We start from the raw sequence: 27,234 nt of genomic DNA on the forward strand, positions 1-27,234 counted from the left end.
AGACCTGTAGAGTCTTTCTCAAACACCATTTGTTCCTGGGAAATGTGTCAGATTTATTTTAATAGGGGTCTGCCTCGGCACAGCATCGGGAGAAAAGCAACCACAGCGCGGGCATCTCAAGCCCAGGTTTCAGAAGTATGTTTCACAGTTCTGTCCACCCGTCCTTACCAGAAGCACATGTCATCGAGACCTGGGCTGCATTTGTCTGTCTTCACTTTGTCTTTTTTGCCTCTTGTTTCAGCTTGACAAAAGACACAGTTGCAGCTGCTTGGAGCACGTTGTGCTGCCTTTTTTCGATTCTCTTTATTTCATTTATCTGTAGTACTTGCTGTCTGTCTAAATTCAAGGCGTATTAGAATTTCAGACTTGACAGTAACCCTGGAAGCTGGTGCCACTTCTTTTATAACAAGGAAAGAAGCCACTGGGGCCGTGGCACCTGCCCAGGAGGACACAGAACCAAGCCTCTCGTCCCGCCGGCTGCAGTGGTAGAGCTGTCTTGAGCTCACTGATGTTCTGGAAGCTGATGGGATGGCTTTCCTTCTCCTGGGAACCTAGCAGGGATTGCCTCTTCTGTCCTGCTGACCCTACAGAGTCCTAGTTTGTGAGGTTTCGGCTTGCATGTCGGTGTGTCTGCTTTTAGCTTCTGGTTGCATTTATTCTGGGGCGGGTTTGCTGCCATGCAGATTCTCTGATGATTTGGGTCTTGGCTTTAGATAGAGCAGCATTGGTCTTTGTGGGACGTGCAGTGTCACCTGGGAGCATGCAGTGATCATTTTCCCAAAGTAGCAGGTGTAATGAGACACCTGTCACACTCTGCCGAAAGAGCTAACCGATGACACGGTGGTGGTTAAACCCAGACTCCGCTGGAAAGGTGGAGCTTTGTTTCCAAGGAACTCAGCTCCAGAAACAAAGGCTGAGAGTGTGTTTTGTGGACTGGAGTGTGGGTGGAGGCAGAGGTGACATCATGGCATCATCTGATTTGGCTTCCTGGGTGATTGATGTGACTCCCAATACTTGGATCTTTTTTGCCTCTTTCCAGGAATGAAGTAAATTTTTGCCTTGCTTTTAGATCTTAATAGATTATCTTTCCAATCATACAAGAATATAGTAGTCAAGGAGAACTCAAGGCTGTGTCCAGTGAACTTGGACCAAGATAACTGAGCAAGCAGCATGTTGGACACAGTATATTCAATGGGATGGCAAGAGGAAGATTTCCTGAGCATCCATGTCCCTTCCCTGCCCAGCTCCCCAGAGGTGGAGCATTGTGGGTGTTGTGTCAGAAGCTCGCTGGAGAGAATTGGATGGGCAGAGTCCCTCCTAAACTCTGTGACCTTTGTGCTCTGTCCTCACAGTGTGATCTTGTGGCTGGGGGACCTCAACTACAGGATAGAAGAGCTGGATGTGGAAAAAGTGAAAAAACTCATCGAAGAGAAGGCCTTTCAAACCCTGTATGCTTATGACCAGGTACCGATGGCCCCCCTGGGCCCTCTTCAGGCAGCCGTCCCCCCACATGAGGGCACAGAAAAGCCCGCCTTCCCAACTCTCAATCTCTTCCTTCTTGTCTTGGGGGGTTTCGTTTCGGTCATTCTGTCCTCCCGTCCACATTTCCCTCCCCCACAGCTGTCTGCCCACCAGCTCTTTCCTTGAGGCTTGTGGCCCTCGGGGGCCGGAGCTGTTCTCTCTCTTGTGTGTGCCCATTCGTTCTGCCCATTCGTTTGTTTGTTCATTCATTCAGTCGTTCAAGTTGGGGCCAAAAGGGTACCAAGCCTCTCATAGAGAAGATACTTAGTATACTTAAGATGATTCACTGATGTTTTGAATGAGCCTCTCACTCTCTCCCCGCTGCTGCTGCTCCTCACAGACCTGTCCAGAGTGAAGGACCACTCTTTTTTCTCTTTATAATTTTATTTTATTAGAAAAACTTTTTTTTTCTAATGGAGGTACTGGAGATTGAACCCAGGACCCCATGCTTGCTAAGCACACGGTCTACCACTGAGCTATACCCTCCCCCAGGAGCAAACTCTTCTTCTGAGGGGGGTCTCTTCACCTCTGACAGGAATCCGTTCTGTATCCCGCTGTTCCCCACCGTTGTCTGGGTTAGCGCTGCTTTCTCACAGCCTTAGCTGTTCCCCAGGACAAGAGGAGTCTATTTCTGACTTTCTTCAAGCTGTTCCTCTCAACAGATTTCAAAACTGTTCAAGCAGCCAGAGTTGCTCAGAATGTTAAAGTCCTTTTTCTTTTTAGTCTGTATCTCCCTTTTAATCACCTCTGTATTGTCATTTGTGTAAATCTTTCCGTTACCTTTATTTTTCCCCCAGTGCAGATCAGTTGAAGGGGTAAAAAGAATCGCAACGTTGTTGTGTCTTTCTTTATGGAATAATCTCTTTATTGACCCATTTTTCTCTTCTTCCTTGGTAAAGTATTCTCTTTAACCCCCATCTCAGCCTTATCCCAGTCTGGTCTATAACTCTCTGTCTATGCCTCTGTTTTCTGGACTGCGGCATTCCCATTTCCCTGGTAGTTCGACACCCATCTCCTCTTGCCTTCTTTTCTGGTCTTTCCTTAAGTAATAGGACCATTTTGTGTGTTTCTCTGCTTTCCAGATGGTTTTAAGGTCTGTATTTACTCATTTAAGAATCATCTTACACTAATACCTGAATTTTTACTGTTTCCTGTTGCTTTTTCCTTAATAGTTGTTTTTTTTTTTTTTTTTAGGAATTCATATTTTGGGGAATTTGTCAACTGTTATCCCCTGGATAGCTGACCCTGTCTCCAGAGTTAGAGCTGAGAGTTCTTTAGTCCACGCAGCGCCAGGCTTGGTGCTCCAGGGAGGAGGCAGGAACACGTGTGGTTTTGACCCCTTGCTGAGAAGAAGCTCTTAGAATGAGTGCAGTGGGTGGGAAGGATGCTAGTTATCGTAATGTGTCAGGCACTGTTCTAAGCTGACAGTTCATCTTTGCAACAATCCTGTGAGGCAGATTCTATCATAAATCCAAATTTACAGATGGGGAAACCAAGGCACAGAGCTTCCCCTAGGTCATGTAACTAATTTGGCAAACTCTTTTGAAAAATTGTTTTACTTTAAACTTGATTCATAAAGATTTGGGTATGTTTCTACTGTATATTTCTACATACATGGAAGTGCCCCTTTGCTTTTTGGTTTGTATCTTTCCAGACCTTTTTCTGTGCAGTTACATCCCTCTGTGTAATTGGAACGACTGTGCTGCACAGATGAAGTGCCTGATACCTGCAAGAGGAAAACCCTATGTCCACGGGGATCTAGTCCTCCTAGGGGCATCTCAGTAAGATGGTACTCAGGCCCCTGGGATGCAGGTACACTTTTATCAAAAGAGCCTTAAAAAAAAGGTGAAGGAATGGTCAGCATGCTCCTCTTCTTAGGGGTTAAATAACTCAAGCTCTTACAGAATAGCTGTCTCAGGCCTTTTCTTTTGGGGCAGGGCTTGGATTCCAGATTGATTTCCTTTCCTCTGATGATTCAAGGTTTGCCCTTTTTATTCTGAGGTGTTTTTGTATTTTTTTTTTTTTATTCTTCCATCTTTTTGTACAGCTGAGAGCTCAGGTGGCTGCAAAGGCTGTCTTTGAAGGCTTTGAAGAGGGCGAGCTCACATTCCAACCTACCTACAAGTACGATACGGGCTCCAATGACTGGGATACCAGGTAGGTCAGAGGTTGCTTCAGGGGCTGAGCAAATGGAAACTGAGAATGTTAGGGGAGCATTTGCCCTCATGGACCTAAAGAAGAAGATGGGTTTCCTGCCACTTCCTCCCCACACTTTGCACTCGGGTCAAACACTTTCTCCCAGTATCTGCTCATTAAGCTGCCTGCCTTCCCACACGTTTTCTCCTGGACTGCCTTTGCCTTTGCCTGTAACGCTTCTTGAGACTTACTTCCCTGTCAGTGGTGCTTAGGGTGATAGGGTGATTCCAAAATACTTAGCTTGTACTTGGTCGTTACATAGTAGTTCATATTTTTTATTAGTGCCAGTGGGATGCCACGCACTATTCAATACGCTTTACTTGTATTATCTCATCTAATCTTCCGAACAACCCATTGAAAAGTAAGTGTGATGTGTTATCTTCATTGTATAGATCAGATAGCTGAAACACAAAAAAATTAAAGAGCCTCCCAAGCAGGCAAGCGTAGAAGCAGGATTTGAACCCAGGCAGTTGGCATTCACAGCCTGTTTTAACCACCGCCTTTTGAGGACCACAGAGGACTTACTCTCAGATTGCTTTGACTCTTGCCTGGTCCCCATAGGAGGCGAGAGAGCAGAGAATCGTTCTGGACAGTGGTTTGGCTTTGCACTTTTGTAGTCGTTTCGGGTGGTAGCCCCAGGATACACGTCACCCCTCGGTAGGCCCAGATCACTCCTGCCGTCTCAGGTCACCGGACGCGTGGACTGTCACTCCCAGCTGAGCCAGAGCGCTAGCCAGGCAGTGGGTGCTGCCGTGCCCGGGAAGGCTCCTCCCAGTGTGGACTTTGTGTTGCAGTGAGAAGTGTCGTGCTCCTGCCTGGTGTGACCGGGTCCTCTGGAAAGGGAAGAACATCACCCAGCTGAGCTACCAGAGCCACATGGCCCTGAAGACCAGTGACCACAAGCCCGTCAGCTCAGTGTTTGACATCGGGGTAGGTGGGCAGCTGGTGCCCGTTGTAATCTTTCTCCAGGGGTCGGTTCTCAGAGCCGAGACCATCTTGGTTGTTCTGGTCTCCTCCTCCCACCTTGAGTGTGGGGAAGCTCCTTTTAGAAATGGTTTTAATCTAATTTAATTCATAATCATTTTTCAGACTTGTCTGTTTCTACATACATGGAAGTTGTCCTTTGCTTTTTGGACTGTATCTTTCCAGACCTTTTTCTATGCAAATGTGTGTCAGTATTCTACATATAACATAAAAAAGTGTTTCCCTTTTTGTGAAAGAGACATATCATGCATATTGTTCTGAGAACATCATTTTTCCCCACTATGTTTTATGAGGATCTTTCTATGTCAGTAGAGGTAGAGCTCCCCCCTCATTTTTTTTTAATTCCTTGGGGTTTTTTTTCCCCTTTTTAAAAAAATCTATTTGATTCTTTTATTGTTTAGCGGAGGTGCTAGAAATTGGACCTAGGACCTCATGCATGCTAAGCATGCGCTCTACCACTGAGCTATACCCACCCCCCACTCCTCATTATTTTTAAAGTCTGCAAAATATTTCATATTATGGGTGAACCATAGTGTATATATTGATCATTTAAGTTGTTTCCAAAACTTTGCTATTATATGCATTGCTGTAGTGACCACCCTTCACTTATATCTTTGTATACCAGAGTGAATATTTCTGTAGTATAAAATCCCTAAAGGTGAAATCAGTGGTTCAAAGAAAATTGTATTCTGACTTAATTGGAGCCTGCTAAATTATCCTCCCACAGTCCTTACCATTTTACACTTCTGTCAACCATGTATGAGCTTATTTTCCCACAGCCTGGCTAATAGTGGGTTTTATCAATCTTTTCTTTATTCTTTTTTTTTTTGGCTGGGGTGGTAATTAGGTTTATTTATTTATTTATTTTTAGAGGCGGTACTGGGGATTGAACCCAGGACCTAGTGCATGCTAAGCATGTGCTTTAGTGCTTGAGCTGTATCCTCCTTCCCATAAATCTTTTTTTAATTAAAAAAATTTTTTATTGAAATATAGTTGATTTACACTGTTACATTAATTTTTGGTGTACAACATAGTTTTTTTTTGTTTTTGTTTTTTAATGGAGGTACTGGGGATTGAACCCAGGACCTTGTGCATGCTAAGCACGTGCCCTACCACTGAGCTATACCCTCACCCACTGGGTTTTATCAGTCTTTTGAATTTTTACCAACCTAGTGAGCCAAAAGAGAAAGCTACTCCGTTATTTTAGCTCACACCTCCCTGATGACTAGCGAAGTTGAACCTTTTTATTTATCCTCCACTTGCACCTCTTCTTCAGTGACTTCTGTCTGTCTTTATATCACCAGTTCTCAAGGGTGCAGGTAGAGGCACAACAGAATCTATGCAGGTGTGGGTGGTTTGAACAAAGCCTAATGAATGTTATAACTAAGGTTTTGTTGTTGGAAAATGACAAGAATTGTGTTTGTAATTCAAAATACAGAAGGGAAAGCCTGACAAAAATCTTGGCTGATGGAGCCCGAGAAACGCTGCTTTAAGTCAAAGCCCTAGAGAAGTTCCTCAGTGCAGGGCCGTTGGCAGCAGCAGGCATAGCGGAGCCAGGCCCTGGGATCTTTCTGCCCTGGGCCTAAGACCCGGCAGAACTGCCAACCGAGCTTTCACCCCTGCATCTTCTTACTGCTCACCAGGGAGCGGCTCTGATTTTACCAGAAGCTTTGCCTCTCGGGGACGCTTCTACGTCTATTGTTAGTTGGGTTCTTTGTTAATTAACTAAATGTATTTAGTGTTCACTGCCTGCTTTGCCATCAACTACTATTTCCCAAGGCTGTGAATGTCCTGGATACTGAAAAAGAGGAAGTGGGCCCAAGACAAGGCACTCAGTCTCTGCTGTTTCCCTTCCAGGTGAGGGTTGTAAATGAAGAGCTTTATCGGAAGACTCTGGAGGAGATTGTTCGCTCCCTGGATAAGTTGGAAAACGCCAGCATTCCTTCTGTGTCCCTCTCCAAGCGAGAGGTAGGAAGGACCTGCCAGGGCATCGGGCTCTTCTCTTCCTAGAACTTAAACCTCGTCTGCCAGGGCTCAGCATCCCAAGAGGCACCCATCGACTGCTGGACTCGAGTCTTCCTCGATCAGCCGCTTCTAGATAAAGTGAGGCTGAGGATGCTAGCCGACAAGAGCGGGGTCGTTGGTTTAGATTTTATCTCCTGATCTTCTCAACCAGAAGCCTGCAACCTTTTGTGGCTCATCTATTTCACCCACACATGGGCCATCCATGAGTTAAATGATGGCACAGAGGATCCAAAATGTGTTTCATTTGATTTTAGTGTAGCTGCTGTGTATACTTACGTTGGGTTTGTCTTCTTACTGATGCTTTGCTTTGAGGTTAAATTGAGTCCCAAGTTTTGGGTACATATGAGTTGATGGGAGGGTTGGCAGTATGGAAAGGTCATGGGCATTGGGAGAAGTCAGGTCAGGGCTAAAGATTTTTCATGGAAGTACCATAGCATGGCTCATTCAGAATTGACCATACCAAAAAGTCCATTAAATGAGGATTTATGGTGAGGGTATTTCTAAGATAGATGTCCAACTACTTGGAAGAATGAGCTTGGTTTTCATGTTTGGGAGTGGAATTGGTGAAAGGTGTTTTGGAAATGGTCTTTGGGTAGAGAATTTTTAAAATTTGATTCCTTCAGGAAACTTATTTATGAAACCCACGTGAGTTTTTTGAGTTTGGGGATTTTTTGGTTAAACATAGGCAGAGGCCACAGCTGGTCTTCAGTGGTAGCTGTGGCCTCCTGGGTAAATACTTAGAGCAGAAACATGGTTGGAAAAAGATAGTCCTTCGTTTTTTTTTTCCAGAAAAGGCAAGGATTGCCCAGTTGGGGTGGCTGGGCAGGTTGCCAAGGAGAGGGTGCTGGTCTGACTGGTCCTGGGCTTGTTCCCAGTTCTCTTTTCAGAATGTGAAGTACATGCAGTTGCAAGTAGAATCCTTTACCATTCAGAACGGACAAGTACCATGTCAGTTTGAATTCATCAACAAGCCCAATGAAGAGTCTTACTGTAAGCAGTGGCTGCATGCCAACCCCAGCCGGGGCTTCCTCCTGCCAAGTAAGGCCGCTGTTCCCAGGTTCCTGGCTGCTGGCATGGGGAACACCCTACCCTGCCTATCTTTGCTCATTTTCCTGATACGAGCTTTTTGTCTCTGAGTGTTTGGTTGTCTGCCTGAAATTTTTTTAAAAGCTCTGTGGATGAACCATCCACAAATAAAATTTCAAATAGTGAGGAGCATGAGTTCAGTTTCAGAAGTAGTCTCAGTCATGTGTATGTTCTGTAATTTCACAGAAAGAGGAAACACAAGATTGCTGTAAAGCAGGTGCTGCTGTTAAGGGAACCGTTTTCACTCTCTGCCTTACTGTAATCAACTCCCACCTACCTGCTCTTGTGGGGAAAGACAGTAGGGCGATAATCCAGAAATGTTATCTGGCCCTGGAAGGTACCACCCATGTCTTTCCCCTGACTTCTCCGTGGCACTCGATGTTGTGCTGTGAGGCGAGGGCTTACGCATGCTTTGTGGACAGTTCACAGGCTAGTAGTGTGTTATCTTTTCTACCGGGTCAGATGTCTTCATCTGAACCTGGCTCAGGGCAAGCTGTTTTGATCCATGCCTTTTTTATTGTATTAATAACTTCTAGCTTGAGGGGAGGGTATAGCTCAGGGGTAGAGCGCCTGCTCAGCATGCACGAGGTCCTGGGTTCAACCCCTAGTATTGCCATTAAACATAAATACATAAAAAATAAACAAACCTAATGACCTCCCCTGGTGCCCCTGCCCTCCTCCCCAGATAACTTCTAGCTTGAGCTGGGCCCTCAGTTGCCTATTCATGTTTTTGTTTTTTCACACTCCCCCTTGGATTATAATCTCCTCGTTCATGTGTCTCCCGAGTGCCCAGTGTGTAAATTCTTATTGGTTGGCCGACACTTCTTATTTCCTCTTCCCGTCCCTGTGTGTCTGACCCTCTTCCCGTCTGTCTTCTCTCCCACTTTCCTCTTGGCCTCCCACCAACCAGCATTCCTTTAATTTTTTTTTTTTTTCAGATACTGCCATTGAAATTAAATTGGCACTATTTGTAAATAAGACTACAGCTACAAAGCTCAACTCGGGTGAAGACAAAATTGAGGACATCCTGGTTTTACACTTGGACAGGGGAAAAGATTACTTTTTGTCTGTGTCTGGGAACTACCTGCCCAGCTGTTTTGGATCTCCCATCCATACATTGTGCCACATGAAGGAGCCCATCTTGGACCTGCCGCTAGAGACCATTAGAGAGCTGGTGAGTTACGTGCCACAAAGAGCCATCTAGAATTGTAGCAACCAAGCCCATCAAACAGGATATCTCAGAGACCTGAGAACTTACTAGCCTTCCTAGAGTTTCCTGATTCCAGCGGTTATATATTGCTTTTTAACAAACACCCTGACATTTTCAGTGGTTTAAAACAATAGCATGTTATTGCTTCTCATGACTGTGAGTTTCCAGTGTGGCTCTTCTGCTGGTCTCACCTAGGCTCATCTGTGTGGTTGCAATCAGATGGCCGCTGTGATGGCTAGAGGGTTGGAGGAGGCCTCCCTGACTTGTCTTAGCTTTGGCATCTGCCTCCACATGGGCTCTCATCAGTCAGTTGGCTGGCCCAGGCTTCCCTAAGTGGCAGCAAGAGTATGAGAGCAGAAAGCCTTGTGGCCCCAGCTCCCAAATTCACACGATGCCATTTCAGTCAGAACGAGTTGTGAAGTCAGCCCAGATTCTAGGGATGGGGACAGACTCCACCTCCTGATGCGAAAAGTTGCAAAATGTTATGCCCTGTTTTTTGGTCTTTCATACATAATAAATTAGATAAACTCAGCTGTGGATACTAAGATCATGAAATTTCCCTGACCCATGATTTTATTCCTTTTTCTGTTTTAATCATCACTTGGTCATTTATCATCCTAAACTAAATTTTCTGAGCTCTAAAGGCTTCTAGGGAGACAATTATAATACAGGGGAGCTGGTTTGGAGCAGATTTTTGGTAATAGGTATGCTTTTCCTTTTCCTCCATGTCATTTTTAATTAATTATTTTTTGGGTGGGTAATTAGGTTTATTTATGTATTTATTTATTTAATGGAGATACTGCGGAATGAACCCAGGACCTCATGCGTGCTAGGCACACACTCTACCACTAAGCTGTACCCTCCCCCGTCCATTGCCTTTTTTAATTTCGGGACTCTTGAACTCTGTCCTCTCCATATTAGAGATGAAACCAGAGGCCCAATAAGAGGAGTGGTTTGTCACGGGTCACATGGCGAGTTAACACTGGACCTGGACCTTGCAATTGGGTTTTTGAATTCCCAAGTCTGTGCTCATTTTTCACCAGGCCACACTGTCTCTCTGGTTCTGACAGTGAAATGCTATAAGCAGGATGCTTTTTCTAAAATGATGAAAACTCATTGAAACTACTTGTCGTAAGCCAATCCCATTTCTCAAAAGTCACCTTTTGTACCTTGATTGTGCCACTTGGTCTCATTTTTGCCTTTGGAATGTTTGCTTAGGGGCATGGAAACGCTTCCCTTCTTCCATGGGTTTTCTGTCCCCATATCCTACGTTCTCCTGAAGTCAGCCTGTCAGAAGTTTCATTGGTGGACCTTCTTATCATGCCTTTTTTTCCTTTAATGGAGGTACTGAGGATTAAATCCAGGCCCTCGTGCATGCTAAGCATGTGCTCTACCGCTGAGCTATATACCCTCCCCGCCTTATCATGCTTTTTGTTTCGTTTCAGACTCTGATGCAACTCCACACTGAAGATGATGGGAGCCAGTTGGAGAAATCCATGGAAATCCCCAAAGAGCTCTGGATGATGGTTGATTACCTGTACCGAAACGCTGTCCAGCAGGTGGGTGGTGGTGAAACAGTCAGACCTGATGGAGACCAGGCTGCCTTGAGAAAGAGCATCAGCCCCGAGAACTCCGGGCACGAAAAGCTTTTACCGTACGGAACCTGTGGCAAGCTGCTCTTCCCCCAGGGAGTGAATGAGGGACAGACCCTGCTAGTACCTACAGCACTTGGCTCCACCCCGGAGAAGCAGCCTTGCACAGCATGTTCCCTCCCCTGGCCTCTTGGGTCCCCCAGGTAGAAAGCCATCTGGTAGCTTCTCAGGATGTCCGCTTGCTCTCCTTTTCAGGAACTCTCACCAGTTTCTGGGAATGGGAGGGGCTCACTTGCTGACAGGCCAGACAGAGGCAGGGACTAGGTGGAACCGCTGGGCCATGAGTCAGGAAGCCTGATTTCTAGAGTGAGCTGGGCAAGCTTCATGAGGTCAGGTTGGTCAGATCCACTGATTCATTTATCTGGGTCCCAGGGAGACCAATAGAAACTCTATAATCTGCCACAGCTCTGCCACTCAGAGCAATGGACATTCTTAGGTTAGTCTCTCTCCCCTCATGTCTATTGAGCGTTACAGCGTACCAAAAACTATTCTAAGTGTTTTACAGCATTGCCTCATTTAGTTCGCAAAGGAGTAAACACATTCCCAGAAATGTTAAATAACTTGGTCAGGGCCCCAAAACTGACAAACGGGCAGGATGGGGATGCGAACCCAGGGCATCTGGCTGTAGAAGTCGCTTTCTGAAGGACTGTGCGAGTCTACCTTCTCTGCTGAGCTCCTTTCAGGCGTAACTTTTGAGCAATACGTGTAATATTGTTACTGTTCACAGTCATAGAGCATTAAGTCATTTTGTAAAACAAATGAATGTACAGGATTCTAGCACTAATGGAAATACCTTTTTTGCCATAATCTCATTTTCTCAGAGTACTGAGGGGCCTTTTTAACTTTCTCCATCTTGTATTGTCTACAGTTTTTTCTTTTTCTGGTTAATCCCTCCATAACACTGCAGGAAACATAGCTACTTTCAGCTCTTCCCTTCAGTTGGATCTTACTGTTGTGTATGTTATACGCCCAGCTCATAGTTTTATAATAGGTGTCCTATAAAGACCTGTTGTGGGAGTGTGCCTGGGAAGGCCTGAGAGATGAATTAGCCACATCACCCGGCATCAGACGGTCTGCCAGGGTGATTCCAAGGTCTCATTACCCTGCCCCTTTTTGTACTGCTGCTCATGATAATACTTCTAAGTTAGGAATTCACTGCTGCTTTTCAGAGAATGTAATTATTTTGTGACTTTGTTCCCTTTTCCAGGAAGATCTGTTTCAGCAGCCAGGCCTGAGGTGGGAATTTGAGCATATCAGGGATTGTTTGGATACTGGAACGATTGATACCCTCTGTATCCTTTCAACATTTGTGTGTGTGTGTGTGTGTGTGTGTGTATGGTTATGAGTAAGAGGTGAGGAAAAGGATAGGATATTTTAAGGCTCAACATCAGACAGTGTGTCCTCAGCTGTCATGTTTTTCTTAAAGTTTGCTTAGAGAAGACGTTACAATTTTAAGCAGCCAATATAGGAGGAATTTAGGGGGGCCTAGCTAAGCTGACAGACAGGTTGGCCCCTTTGAGATGTTGGGCTTGCACCCCACCTCTGAGCAGAGATCCAGGCCGAGCAGGCAGCACCCTGGCGTGTGCTGGCTCCTAGGCCTTTTCCCAACCGTGACTATAGCAGCAGCATCACCTCTTCCTTAACGATGGGCCCGAAGCTGCCAGCAATCATTCTGTAGCCGAAGCCTTGCTGCTTTTCCTGGAGAGCTTGCCGGAGCCCGTCATCTGTTATAGTGCCTACCGCACCTGCTTGGAATGTTCTGGCAACCTCACAGCAAGTAAACAGGTGAGGGGAAGCCTTGCCCATCAGCTTGTACAGGTTGCAGCACCAGGTCTCATGGGGCTCTGAGGGAACAAAGTGGGTGCCGTCCCCCAAACGCAATATCTTAGAAACTCAGCACCAAGTCTTTCCTTCCCAAACCTGTTCTTCCTCTCATGTCCCTTTTTCTCTTAATGGCATCCCCTTAATTCTAGTGACTCAACCCAGAAACCTGAGTCATTTCTTTCTCCTCCTCCCCTCACCTCCCACACACTCAGTCTCTTTGGTCTATTGCTCCTCTTCTTCCATTCTCTTCCATTCGCCTTGGTTCAAGACCCTACATTCAGGCTCTCTTGCTGATTTGTTTTGCCTGCTGCCATCAGATTGTGGGTTCTAAAACTCTCATCATGATGCCATTGGTCAGAAATGCTCTCCATTGCCAATTAAGGATTTAAAAAAAATTAATTCATATTTAAATTATTTTAGAGGGGGTAATTAGGTTTTTATTTGTTTATTTAAATAGAGCTACTGGGGATTGAACCCAGGACCTCGTGCTTGCTGAGCATGGCCTCTACCACTGAGCTATCCTCACCCTACAAATAAGGATTTTCTTGAACAAATGTTTGGGAGTTTTTATGATCTACTCTAGTCATTCACTTATGTATCAGGCCATAGCAGAATAATCTGGAAGACATGCTAATAATACAGGTTCTGGAGCCTTACCCTGCATCCACTGAACCAAAATCTCTTCTGGAATAGACTGTACAGGCTTCCCCACTGAGTCTGATATGCAGATAGCCAGGGTACTCACTGAATTCTACCCTGATCAACCCTTCCAGGCTTAGGGCTGTTCACACACCAATGCTCCTGCCAAAAGGGGCTTTTCACAATGTATTCTCTCTTCTTATCTCACTGTTTTCCTTATCTTACCTTTTTCTGCATTTTCTTTTGCCCTAAATACCCTAGTCCTTACCTCTGCAAGTCCAGTCTTCTTATATTCAAGACCCAGTGAAAACATTTTCTGTTCCCTCAAGTCTTTTGACAACATGCAGTTAGAAATGTGACCTCTAAATTCACGAAGCACTTGATCTGTGCTGTTCTTTTGGCACTTATGCCAAGTGGTAAGTGTGATCAAGGTTTCTGTGCACAGTTTTACTCATGTACTTGGATCACATACTCAGTTCCCTGGAATACAGCAGGCAATTGACAAATGATTGAAGGAACAAAAAGACAAATCCCAGTTCTCCTTCTTTCAGGTCATCACTACCCTCCCCGCATGCCACAGAAATGTCTTCACCTACTTGATGGCGTTTTTGCAAGAACTGCTGAAAAATTCAACAAAAAATCACTTGGATGATAATATTCTAGGTAAGTAGCCAAGTGTGTGTGGAAAGTACCTCTGCAGACTGAGAGACTCGTCATGAGAACTGTGGTTGAGGAAGGTCCCAGGTCCACTGAAGTAGAACTAAATTCTCAAGCTCTGGGCAAAGTTTATCCTCAAATCGGTTTTTCGTTTTTTTTTTTTTTTAAGCAGAAAATACTGCTTTGGGGCAACCCTCCCCACTTCTAAGAACAGGAGAATAAGTCACACTTTTTTTTGCTGAATCCTTTGTTTTTTGTGTTTTCCATGCAGCTAGCATATTTGGTAGCTTACTGCTTCGAAACCCAGCCGGTGACCAAAAGCTTGAAATGGCAGAGAAGAAGAAGGCTCAAGAATTTATTCACCAGTTCCTCTGCAACTCACCCTGAGCCTCTCCATCGCCCCTCCTCTTTTGCCTGAGGTGGCCAATTGCCAGCCCCACCTGTTTCAGCTCAAGAGCTGCCTTAAGAGGATGGGAGCCCACTTGGAAGCAAGCGTGGCAGCTGCCTGTCTCCTGAGCCCAGACTGCCCTGCCCAGCATGGCTGTCACACTCGGTGCTGCTGCGAGTTGTGAAGACACGAGGGGAAATCCACCACAATAAAACTGACATTCAGCATTCAACTTTAGTTATTTAACAGATAGATCTCTATTTTTTTTTTTAATGTTTAAACAACCATACTTCTTGTTCTCACTCAGCCAGCGTCCAGGGCATACAGTACCTTCCCTGTAGCTTGGGCTGAGCTCCCCATGATCAGATATTTGTAACAAACTTTGGAGTCCTGAAGGATGAATGAGCTGGACGGCAAGAATGCAAATGGAAGCTGCTGGATAAACAGGTCACAGTCACCCCAGGTGCTTCCAGCGCTTTGTCTGAAGACGTGTGTATGCATATGCAAAGCCGCCCACCCCCTCAGATATGGCTCAACAACTCTGGAGCTGACCACTCAGCCTCCAAGGGCAATACAGTGGCTTGAAAATGAAAATACTGAAGAAATTTGGTGTTCTGGTGAAACAAGTGGAATTTTCTGGGCCAAGAAATCTTCCAAACTGTATATAATGCATCCCCTCTCTCATATGTGTAATATATTTTAATGATAAATGTATTTTTAACAGTGGTTGTTTGTATGTTTTATCTTTTAAGAGATGGCAGCTCTCAGCAGCTGGACCTTGTGGTTTAGGCACTGGGGCAGCTGGTCAGAGGCCAAAGAGGTATCTGCCTGGCAGTCTGGTGATAACAGCTGCTATCCACTTTTTTCAAGCAAGAGAGAGTAAAGGCACAACCCCCACCCCTTGACCTCTATCTAGTTCCTGAGGTTTGTGGCTTATGGGGAAAACAGGCAACGGCTGCTAAGAGGTTCTGCCAGCTAGATCTTCCAGGCATTTACATATCAGGAGCAGTGAAGGCATGTGCAAAATCGCTTCTTGGAACACCACTCACTACTCCTTGGCAGTGTGAAGTGATTTAGAAACGGACCAGTAGAATGACAATGTGAAAGGTTAAAGAAGGAATGGCCAGTAGGCGGCGTTGACTGGCCCGGGCACGAGTCTCGTGGAAGCCGACAATCCTCTTTGCACGGGAAAAAGTTGGGACAGACGGCCTGGGCAGGAGCGTGAGGAGGGAGTTGGGCGTCTTAAAGAGATCATGTGAGACAAGGAAGCGGTGGCGGCATCCTCTGGGCAGGCCCGGAATTCTCCCTATTTCGGCCAATGGGGTCCAATCTCCCTTTCTTGGACCCTCGCGCCCAGATTAACTTTGTTGGAGAGGAAACGGGCCACAGAAGGAAAAATCTGGGAATCCCTCCTTGCGGTAATTCTGCGGCTAACCATGGTCCTTCCGTTTGCGGTTGAGGCTGCCAGGGCGAGGGCAGCGCAGGCCGGCCTGAAGCTACTTTGAATTAGTGACTGGGAGTTCGATGCCTTTCCCTCGAGTCCGGTGCATCTGGAGCGGAGCTCTGACTCCCGGCAAGAGGAGGACGAGGCGGGCACTAGCCGCCCGGGACAAACTCACTGCCCCGCGAGGTCTCCGCGATGCCCCGCCCCATCCCTCCCGCTCGCCAATTGGAGGCTCGAGCTCGGGCTCCACACCGGCTAAACCAACCAGAAGAGCCAGGGCGAGGCGGAGTCAGTATCTCCTCCTTCCTCCGGAAAGGGGAAGCGGAAGTGACGTTCGGGGAAGGTGGGGGCAATCATGGTGCCGCTGGGGAGGGGAGAAGCTGCTGCCGCCGCCGCCGTTGCCGGGAGCCGCGGAGGTAAAAGGCGAAACTAGACGCGGCCTGGGCTGGGGACTTCCTGGGGGGCGCGGGACTTAGGGTCTCTCCTGAAGCGTTTCCTAGTAGGGACCCCAGTCCGGTCACCATAGGGACCCCACCCCTCCTCCGTTTCCATGGGGATGGGTATCCAGCCCCCCTCCCCTGTTTCCATGGAGATCCGGACCCTGCCCCTCCTTGCTGGGCTTGGAGCCCCCCAGCCCGTCCTCGGGTTTTTCCATGTAGCCCTGGGCTGGGGGCTATCCCAGACAGGTTCCTTTTCCCAGCTTTCTCAAAGGTGCTCCGTTTGTACTTCTCGTTTGCCCCCCTCAAGCCTCCTGGTCTTGTTTGTTCCGGACAGTTGGTCTCCGCGTTGCCGCCTGTGGTGCCGGGGCAGCCCAGTGGGGCCCCCAGTGCTCTTATCTTTCTTCTCAGATGCAGCGAAATGTGCATCTACGGGGTTGCGTAAGCCAGAGCAAGGGGTCGGGCCGGTTCCTCCCGGATCAGATCCCTTGGCTTGTCTCTGGTAACTACCACTCTGTCTAGCCTCCCTACTACGTAAAGGTTCACTTTCTAATCCAGAGCAGAAGAGACAGATAAAGTGCAAAGCTAGACTGAAAACTAAAAGGGATGTGCTGATTATTTTAAAATTCTCTGTTCTGTCCACCAAACCCATGTTTGTAGAACCTGTGTGTTTGCAGGTAAAAGAAGAGTCACTATTGCAGAACAGGAAAAGTTCAAATTTGGTATTTTCGCCAAGAGAGTATATCTTTCCAAGAGGGTATATCTGCAGGTCTTTCATTCATTCAACTGACATTTCCTGAACTCCTAGCGTCAGTGTACTGTGCTTAGGGCAGTAGAAACAAAAATAAGACTCATCGTTCCCTCATTGCAGAGAGTACGCTATAGCTTCTAGTGGACACCAGATTGTTTTAGGAGATAAGTAGACAAAGTGATCTTCATTAGATATGCCTGATTAGGGATCAGCCCTTCTACCCAGAAGCTGAGACATCTGTTCTCAGAAGAGGAGAACAAGTTCACACTTAATTCCTCTGCTGTTGTCTGACATTGTGCTGTAACATACATTATCTCGTTTACTCCACGTAACAACTTTGTGAGAACAGGAATTACCAGTCCCACCTTACATATGAGAAAAGTGAGGCACAGAAAAGTTACCCAAGTAGTATGTAGTAAAGCCTGGATTTGTAGGGAAGTTGCCCTGCCTCCAAAGCCCTGCCCTTTCCACCATAAACTGTACTGCCTCTGGTCTGATTTGGGGGATATTTGGGTTGAGTTTCCTTAAAGATTTATAGCAACTCAGCCTTAAACAGTTTGCTCCTATTTCTTCCATTAGGTATTTTGACCAACTTTTAAAGATTTTGACAGTAGGTCATATTTGGAAGGTCTTATGAACTGCTACTTATTACTTCCATTTTTTTAAAAAGGCATTGTTTTTCTTTCAGAATGACCTAGTGGATTTTAAACTTAAGCTTAAAATAAAATTATTCCCAAGGAAGATGATTTTTCACTTCCTTTGCCCTGCTCTTGAAACGAGAGGAGAACAGAGCCATGTGGTTGTTGAGGGGGTCCTTGGGTCCTGGGGTGTGGCTCTGACTCTGGCTTTGTTCTGTTGCAGACAGGACACTACCTTTCCAGTTCTCACAGTTGGGCTGAGCACGATTGAACCATGGGGGAACACAGTCCAGACGACAGCATCAGCTACTTTGAGGCAGAGGAAGATGAGCTGACCCCCGACGACAAGATGCTCAGGTTTGTGGATAAGAACGGACTGGTGCCTTCCTCATCTGGAACTGTGTATGATAGGACGACTGTTCTCATTGAGCAGGACCCTGGCACTTTGGAGGACGAAGATGACGATGGACAGTGCGGAGAACACTTGCCTTTTCTAGTAGGGGGTGAAGAGGGCTTTCACCTAATAGATCATGAAGCGATGTCCCAGGGTTATGTGCAACACATTATCTCTCCAGATCAGATCCATTTAACAATAAACCCTGGTTCCACGCCCATGCCAAGAAATATTGAAGGTGCAACCCTCACTCTGCAGTCGGAATGTCCAGAAACGAAACGTAAAGAAGTAAGTAAAGCAGTGGGTGAGGGCGCAGTGTGGCTTTGGGGAAAGTCCTTACATGGTTCTTCTTGGCTGTTTCAGCTGGGGAGTATACGAGTCCCGGGAATGAGGCCCTACAATGGCTTTGCTTACTGTAGATGCTTCACATTTTGTTGTGACTGCTTTCTGGAACTTCTGGTTTCTATGACCGCAGTGAAACTGGGGAAAACTAAATTAGTTTTTCAAAATTTCCTCCCAAATCATAAATAAAATAGAAGTTTCACAGAGGTAAACCCATGTTTCTGATGTGGAGATAACTGGATTTGGCTTATCTCTGGGTAGTGTATGAACGATTTGTTTGGGAGAGATGAGTATTTGCTGGAATATGCTTTGTTAGTGAACGTTTAGTGAATAATAAAGGCTAGCTTTCTTTCGTAAGCAACTCAGACTAGATACAGTAAATGAGAGCGGGTTATCTAAAATTTTCATGCTCAGATTTGGCTAATGTTGAATGAGGTAAGGCATATTACAGTGCTTTGAAAACTGTAATACGTTGAACAAATTGTACTAGTGGTGTAATTAACAGAATAAAAGATGTGGTTAAAGGTAGTGACATATGTTATCCAGGAACTAATTACAGGTCAACAAGAAAAAGCCCAATGACCGGTGGTTGCAGTGCCAGGGACTAAACGTAGATGTTACCAAACAGCCATAGAGTGAATCGTTTAGCCAGATTGTTTTCCCTTTTGCTGTAATTAAGGTCTTGAAACTGGAGAATTTTATTTTTCACAGCCTGTGGTTTTCCTTTGCTAGCCTTAGAATCTCAGAGCAAAACGATCCTTAGTGAAACCAGCTTGTTTTACCTCCCATCTCATGCAGGAGACTCTCCACAGCACCTCTGACATCAAGTCCTCTGGTCTCTGCCTGAACACTTCCAGAATGAGGAGAGCATAGTGTTTCACAGTTCAGCCTCATACATTTGTTGGCCACCTCTGATTGTTAGAAAGCTTTTGTTCGCATGGAGCCAAAATCTGCCCTCCTGTAGCTGCTGCCCACTGGTTCTAGCTCTCCCTTTCTGAACAGCAAGCTTCCTCCCTGAACAGCAAGCTTCCTCCCACAGGACAACCCATCAAGTAGTTAAAGATCATGAATTTCTCTGCATCTTCTCCTGTGCAGGCTAAACACCTCCATTCTCTTAAAATATCCCTCTTAGAACCTTTTCCCCCAAGTTTCTCATCAGCCTGGTCACCTTTGCTTGTACGAGTTCCAGTTTTCCAAAGTCCTCTTAAAATTCGTAATTGGCACAATCTCACAAGTGTGAGTCAATGAGCACTGAATACCGTGCGACTCTTTATCTCTTAATCTGGACACTGTACTACAATTACTGTATGATTTAGATTTTATTAGCAGTGACATCTTACTGTTAGCTTGCACTTGGAAATCTCTAGAATAGTGGTTCTTAACTGGGGGCAGTTTTGTCACCCAGGAGACATTTGACAATGTCTGGAGACATTTTTGGTTGTCACACTGGGGAATTCCTACTGGAATCTAGCGGGTAGAACCCAGAGATCCCGTTAAACTTTCTACAGTGCACAGAACAGCTCCGTACAACAAATAATGGATTATCTGGCCGCAAATGTCAATTAACTGTATTCCAATAAAACTTTACGTACAAAACAGTCAGTGGGCTACCCACACTACCTTGAGACTAGAACATAGGGAGTTGTAGAAGATCAGGGCAGCAAGGTAGCAGAGATCCAGACGTGGAAGGCAATGGTAGCATGCCAGGGGACTTGGACTGTGTTCTGGAAATAGCGGGAAACCACTGAAGGTGTTGGAGCCAGGGAGTGATGTGGTTAGAGTAGCATTTTAGAAAGTTTGTTCTGGTAGCCGTGGTAGCTTGACTGCCCAGTTGGGAAATAGTTGTAGTTTAGGTTTGTGATTTCATTTGATTCTGATGAAGGATAGCATGGAAAGAATCCAGAACTTCTGTTGAAATATAAGAGAACTTGGTATATTACTGGAGCCATGAACTGGGTATGAGTCAAAGGATTCATCCATTTTTCCAAGTGTGTTGAGTTTCTTCTGCCTCTTAGCATAGGGGCCACATAGATGACTGATGGAGCTTCAAGTCTAGGAAGTGAGTTAAGTAGAGCCCACTGTTATAGGTACTTTGAGGCATATTCAGAGCGCTCTGTGTTTGCTGAGGAGAAAGCGGCTGACTCTCCTGTCCCCCTCAGCCTCCAGGAATGGTGATTCCATAACAGGAATCAAGAAGACAGGCAGGGGAGAAAGTCTGGTGGGGAAATGGATGAGTTTGGTTGGAGTACATTGAATGTATGTATAGTCCTTGGAGAAAAGTAGAGTGAACAAGTTGAGAAGCCCTTTGGGAATGTGGATCTGAAGTCAAGGACGTGGCTTGGGATTAGACTTGTGGATCCATGAAGGGGCAGTAGTTCAAACTGTGGGCAAATTACCCAAGGGAGAAGTAAGAGTTGATTCTGAGAATTTAAGGCATTTTAGAAAGAGAAAGAGGAACCAAAGATCACATAGTCCCAGGGATGGGTGGAAGACAGTGTTGTGGAAACCGAGGGAAGAGAGATTCAAGAAGTGTAAGTATTCCTTTGTGACTGCGGAGGGACCGAGGGAGTGAAGAGAAGCCATTAGTTCTGCTGTTTGCGCAGATGATCACATAGGAAGACTTTCACTGGAGCACTGGGGGCTGAAGCAGATTTCAAGTGATGGAGAAGTGAGTGGGTGGTGAGGAAACAGGAGGCAGGAAGTGTCAAGGGTTTTTTTTCTTTTTTTAAAATATGGTAGTTGGAGGAAGAAGAGCGATGAGGCAGTAGTAACTTAAGGGGATTGAATCATTTCTTTCGCAGAGGGAAATCTGAATATGGCTGAGGGCTTAAACTTTGGGCCATCCTCAGTTAATGATTACTGTGTAAGAGTGTGTCAAGAGCAAATGTTTGGGAAACATTAAGACAGAGGTTTATTAGTATGAGATTTCTCAAGAGCTTCTGAAAATAAGAAGGAAGGAAATGCAGAATTCTCCAAATATTCTGAGCTTGGGAAACCATTTTTCAAGTCTCATTTCCACAGCCAATGTTTTGTGGAACACATTTTGGGAAGTGCTGATCAGGCAGGAAGGGAGAAGATGGTAGGGAAGGAATGATTATGCAATCAGTGATTGGAGCTGTCTCTTTCCCACTTCGTCCTTCTTGCAAGCCTGGTTTACCATTCCTGTCTTCTGGTCGTTGATAATCACGTGGAATAGGACAGGGTCAAGGGCACTTGTAAGCACCTGGTTCAGTCTACCACGGATGAAGCTCACTGTACTTTCCTCCCACCATGTTTTCCCACTCTATCCATGAGACCTACATGGAAGGTTCTAGAAACTTAATTTTTTGGTGGTGGGTGGAATTAGGTTTATTTATTTATTTATTTAAAGGAGGTACTTAGGATTGAACCCAGGACCTCCTGAATGCTAAGCATGCACTTTACCACTTAGCTATACCCTTCCCCCTAGAAACTGTTTTTGAAATTATTGGGTGTGGGGTTGGTTGGGGGTTGGGGGAGAAGCAGCAGTGGCTTTTCAGTCTTTGAAATCTTACCCCATGACCAGGTATTCAGGAGACTTGCCTGACTGAAGCACCATCTTACTGTAGTTTTTTTCTTTAATAGTGATGTTATTTTATTTTTTGGCATTGAAATCCATTTAATTGGCTTGAAGAGACCAATGTTTATGACTATTAGATAACACACTTCGGAATTTCATACTTCCCCGCCCCCTACTAACCTTTGTTTAAAAAAAATAAAAAAACAAAACTTGGTCTTTTTCTCCATCTCTATGCCCAGGCATTACTCTTGAGAAATCAAATCATTTGATAACTAGTTAGTCTTCTTGGCTTCCTAAGCAGCTTATTTTCTGAGTCAGATTTTAGCTTGATTTTCCTGTTTACCCTTGATTGTTCCATTGTTTCCTATAGCTTGTGGTTGGCTTACCTGTTACTTCTTTTTTTTTTTTTTCCTCATGCTTGTCTTGCGCAAAAATAAACCAATCAGAACCTTGCTACAGGTACTGTCTTCTCCTTCCACAGAGCCACTGGTCATTCCGATTCAAATTCCACATGTCTTATTCTCATACTTCCTTCTTTACTAATGTCTACCTGTTGATCTGGTAGCTTTGAAAAATCTCAAATCCAAATGACTGTCATTCTGCTCAGGATCAGCCTTCTTAAGCGTTGCTCCTTTAATGCCTTTCTATTCCAGGTTTCTAAAGCTGTGTTTCATTTAGTTGGTTCATGCAGTCAATGGTTTCTCAAACTTCCTTGCATCTGTGAACCTGCCGGGACTGTCTGGTTACCTGTTCAGCTACCTCTGAACCACATCAGTGAATATAACATCCCCCCCACCCCACCCATCGCTAACTGACCTTGCATTTTTCTGCTGGATAGCTGGCCAAGAAGCGTGAAGAAGCCCAGCAATCACATACCAAATATGTTCTTTCTGCTGCACCCAGGTATTCCAGTGCATTGATCGGGAAAGAACATTTTTTTCCCCCAAGAAGCACAGTTACAGTGATGCTTTATGAATTAGGCTGCTTGCTGGGTTGGTCAGTGACACTCCAAGAGATTTATTTTAAGTATAAGAATAAGGGGTAAGATTTGACTCCAGTGTTTCAAGCCTTTTTGCAATGTGTCCTGTACCTCGGGAGACCCAGTTCCAATCTCTTTCCTCATTATCAATCCCTCAGGCAGTGGAATGATGCACTGAGACAAACCAGGTTGTTACTGACTCTTCAGAGTGGACCCACCCACATCTCATCTTTGCACACTGTGGCTACATTCCTTCCCCAGTCCCTCTGAACTCCCACGAGATGACCATTCAGAACTAGGACTGCGACTGTGTCTGCTTGAAATTCTAGTGTTAAGGATTCATTCTTTCTTTCCACAAGCTTTTACTTATTTACTTTTGTCAAATATCAGGAAGGACAAAGAAGTCACCCCTGCCCTGAGGGACTCAGAGTCTAGAAGGGAGACTGCCAGAGGCTGTGTGCGCGAGGTTTAGGTTTGGTGGGACACCAGGGCAGGAAGCGTTTTCCCTCTGCCACCAGGGGAAGCCCTTTGAGCGCTGTCCCCGTATGCCTGTGAGTGTGTTCCATACCTCTCTGCAGCCGTCAGCATTTCCATCACTGAGCCCACTGGCTTGGAAAAGGGACAAGGGTGGTTTTGTGTTCGTACTGGTTTTCCAATATGGTGCTGCAGGACTAACAGTTCTCAGATTTTCATTTTATATAGGCTGTACCTGTTGAGTATTGCTAAAATTTTGCTGTTGTAGGACATTAGAGAAAGAATCTGAATGTTAATGTTTTGCCCTTATTTAAATGAAGCTTATCCTTAAAGCTATTTCTTCTGTGATGTGCGAAGGGATAATTTAAACCTGGGTTTCATCTTTGTTCTGGTATATACTACGTGGCCTGGGCCAAGCTGCTCTGTTTCCTCTTTTGTAAAATTGAAATGAAAATATCCCGTTGCGTTTTGTGAAGATTAAATGAGGTTTATTCATATATAAATATACAACAGTGTATGCATAAAACATTTAGCATAGTGTCTGGTGCATGGTGGTTGTTCACTGAATGTTCATTTTACTTTTTCTTCCTCATAGGCCCACATGGTTCTTGAAGGAGATATGGAGGTAATCTGTTAAAGAAAAGATTAAAATTGTCTTTGTTAGGAACTCTTCAGGAAACATTTTCTCCTAAAACAAGGTTCTAAATTGTGTTTTAAGTTCCCTGGAACCCGGTAACCCCTAACTTGCTGAACTGTCATATTAATACTACTGTGGAGTGTGAACCACTGTTTATAACCACGTTTTACAAGGAGAATGTGTTTGGAGTCCCACTGCAGGGTTCTCAGTTCAGCCCTTGCCGCAGGTAACATTCCACGCTCATAGTCTGTCCCTTGGACTTCTTGGATTTCTTTAGCAGCAGGCCCCTGAGAGTTATTACTTCCATAGCGGACAGTCAGGGCACCAGGCAAAGCTGGGGGTTCTTTTTAAAAATTATTATTATTTTTAAAAGTTTTTTTTAATGGAGGTACTGGGGGTTGAACACAGAACCTTGTGCATGCTAAGCACATACTCTACCACTAAGCTATACCACCCACCTAAAAATTATTTTTAATTTTTAAAAATTGACATACAGTTGACACATAACATCATATAATGATTCAGTATTTGTATATACTACAAAATAATCATCCTAATAAGTCTAGTCAACATCCATCACCATGCATAGTTACAATTTTTTTTCTCATGATGAGAACTTTTGAGATCTACTCTCTTAGCAACTTTCAAATATACGATACAGTTTTGGGGTTTTCTTCCCCATAACAGAGGTACTGGGGATTGAACCCAGGACCTTGTGCGTGCCAAGCATGCACTCTACCAATGAGCTGTACCCCCACCCCACAATACAGAATTATTAACTGCAGTGACCATGCTGTATATTACATCCCCAGGACTTACTGGTCTCATAAGCTGAGGGCTCTCACAGCTAAAGAATGAGGACTCCTGTTATGCCAGCAGTGGCAGTGACGAGAGGGTAAGATGGCTAGCATCTGTTGTGTACCTGCTGTATGCTAATCACTGTGTTAGGCGCTCTATTGTAGTTTTGTATTTAATTTTCCTAACAGTCTTATAGGTACTATTAGTTCTGATTTTTCAGATGAAACAATGGAGGCTTAGCCACATACAACTAGGAAGTGTAGAGTTGAGATTTGCACTGAGACTTTCTAGATGCCAAAGCCTGTGCTCTTCTATCATAACATGTCACCTTTGCAAAGACAGGGGGGAGAATCAGACACTGAGACCTGCTGGCTGTGGAAAGGGCTGAGAAATGAGGGGCACCAGGATGGCATTAGTTCTGTAAAGGTAAAGGGCTGAAGTGTGGAGAACAGCTGTATGACTTCAGCTCTGCAGTGGCAGTGGAGGTCAGTTAGAGCTCTTCTATTTCTAGTTCAACTCTTTGGCTCACATTGTGGAGTAGGAGAAAGGAGATCATTGCTAGCGTGGGAACAGAGTTCGTACTGGGGAGAGGGCTAGGAAGTCCCTAGTGATGGGAGGAAGGGGCAGCTCTTCCAGCCGTAACAGCCAAGCCAATTACTCATTTATAAGAATGTTCAAGGGGGGAAAGTATAGCTCACAAGGAAGAGCGCATGCTTAGCGTACACAAGGTCCTGGGTTCAATTCCCAGTACCCCCTCTAAAAGTAAATAAATAAATAAGCCTAATTACCACCCCCGCAAAAAAAAAAAAAAACCTAAAAAACTTTAAACAATGTTCATACTCTGGGTGCTCAGAATAAGACTTCCCTTTCCTTATTGAGGACGGTGCTGTTAGTGTGTAGTATTACACATTACTCGGGCTCGTTTCTTTTTCCTCCAGCAGAAACCCAGCCTTTTTTCTTTTCTGAATTTTTTTAAGCTTTTGTCTTCTGGAGTTCCAGTATTTGATTTTCTCATTTTTGTTTGTCTCATTCACCTTTCCTTCTCTGGTCCTTTTAGCAGAACAGGGAAATCATCTTTGTTAACTATTTCTCTGTTCTAGACCCACTCAGAACGTTTTATAAATCAGCTTCAGTTCTCTGAGAGCTCGTGCCTCCTGCCCATTACTAGCATTAGACCCTGTCCTCTGTGAGCCTGTCCTGTGCTGCTCCAGGCTCCTTAACTTAGTCATCCACAGCCATTTGAGGCCATACAGGGAAATTAAAGTGACATAGTTCTTAAGCTCTTCTGGAGAAATGTGTTTTCCAGTGGAATCTTTGATGACATTATGTTCCTAGTATAGATGCTTTCATTAATTTCAATAGGCAAATTAATTACATGTCACCTGTCCCTCAGGTTCTTTTAGTTCAGCTTGGGCATCACCTCCTTCAAGAAGCTTTTCTTAATCATCCCCAAGTCTAAGTTTTTCTTAGTCTAAGTTTCTCTTTCTGAGTTTTTCTTTATATTTCTCTATATGCTAACATTCGTTACCAGTACAAGTTCTCATACCATATTGTTCTTGTCTGTTCATTTGATTCACCTCTTAACTTTGAGCTCACTGAGAGTAGGGGCAATTTTTTCTGTATTCCCAGCACCTGGGACAATATAATCCCTGGAAACATAATTTTTTAAAATACATGCATGCATGATAATCCTTAATTGTATTTAAATGTACCAAATGGTGCAATACCTCCTCTGTGTAACTGTGTTTTTTGCAACTTCCTGCCCTGATCCAGTTTGAAGAGGTTTAGTTTTCCCTTTTTGTGAAACTTGGTGCTATTTAAAAATGATTCTGAAAGACACAGAATAGTGACTTCCATTTAGTGCCTCCCTCCAGATGGGGCGTTTATTCGGTATATTACTGGGGATTATTTGCTTTGACAGGCACCTGTCCCACCTTTAAATACAAATACCTCCCCTAGCCTGTGTCCTCTCCTAACTTTCTCTCCTCTCTCTCTCTTCTCAGCCATTTCTTGAAAGACTAGTTATATTCACTGTCTCCAGCTCCTCACTTTTCCCCGACTTCTCAGCTGGTTACAGTCTGGCTCCTGCTCCCACCCCTCCAATGAAGCTAGTCCTGCTGGGGCAGTTCTGACCTTGTGAGTTGGCTGAATCCAAGAGATGCTTCATCAGTCTCCTCTGCTCCACTTGACCTGGTTGACCATCCTCCTTGAAACTCTGTTCCTTTGTCACTTGTATTCCTTACCACGACTTTCCTCAACCCTAAGTCCTGCTAGTTTGGTTTTGTCTGTGTGTTTAGTCACCCATTCCTTCACTCAGTGAATCTGAGTCACTTCTCAATGAGCCTGGCACTGGTGGCTGTGGCAGTGAACAAGACGGATGTGGTCCCTGCTCTCATGGCACCTACAGTCCAACAGGAGAGTAGGACTTCATTCATTCATGTAAATCCACAGATATTTATTTAGTACCTCCTGTTTTCCAGCTGCTACTGTGCCTAGCAACTAAATAAATGATTATGTAAATTGTTTAATCCTGTAATTATTTAATCTTACTGATATTATGTGCTTTAAAGAAATACAGGAAGCTGTGAGAACCTGTAATAAGGATACCTGTCCTATTTTG

The 27,234-nt window shown here is 44.9% G+C and overlaps 2 protein-coding genes across 3 annotated transcripts in view; both read left to right on the forward strand.

The window, feature by feature from the left end:
- INPP5B (inositol polyphosphate-5-phosphatase B) overlaps window positions 1-14,908 on the forward strand; it is a 40,381-nt gene extending 25,473 nt beyond the window's left edge. Inside the window, 11 exon segments of the mRNA XM_074376796.1 lie at window positions 1,353-1,464; window positions 3,569-3,678; window positions 4,512-4,647; window positions 6,559-6,669; window positions 7,602-7,764; window positions 8,751-8,986; window positions 10,468-10,581; window positions 11,882-11,966; window positions 12,332-12,459; window positions 13,689-13,800; window positions 14,066-14,908. Of these exon segments, the coding sequence (XP_074232897.1) occupies window positions 1,353-1,464; window positions 3,569-3,678; window positions 4,512-4,647; window positions 6,559-6,669; window positions 7,602-7,764; window positions 8,751-8,986; window positions 10,468-10,581; window positions 11,882-11,966; window positions 12,332-12,459; window positions 13,689-13,800; window positions 14,066-14,181 (1,423 nt within the window). The 3' untranslated portion in view covers window positions 14,182-14,908.
- A 1,015-nt stretch (window positions 14,909-15,923) lies between these two features.
- Window positions 15,924-27,234, forward strand: part of MTF1 (metal regulatory transcription factor 1) — a 40,150-nt gene continuing 28,839 nt past the window's right edge. For both annotated transcript variants that reach the window (XM_010959861.3, XM_045520317.2), the window contains exons 1-2: window positions 15,924-16,042; window positions 17,676-18,134. In XM_010959861.3, coding sequence (XP_010958163.2) covers window positions 17,727-18,134 — 408 coding nt within the window. In that variant the 5' untranslated portion in view covers window positions 15,924-16,042; window positions 17,676-17,726. The remainder of the gene's footprint in view (window positions 16,043-17,675; window positions 18,135-27,234) is intronic.

This window comes from Camelus bactrianus, chromosome 13 (assembly GCF_048773025.1).
Source record: "Camelus bactrianus isolate YW-2024 breed Bactrian camel chromosome 13, ASM4877302v1, whole genome shotgun sequence".
Lineage (NCBI taxonomy): Eukaryota > Metazoa > Chordata > Mammalia > Artiodactyla > Camelidae > Camelus > Camelus bactrianus.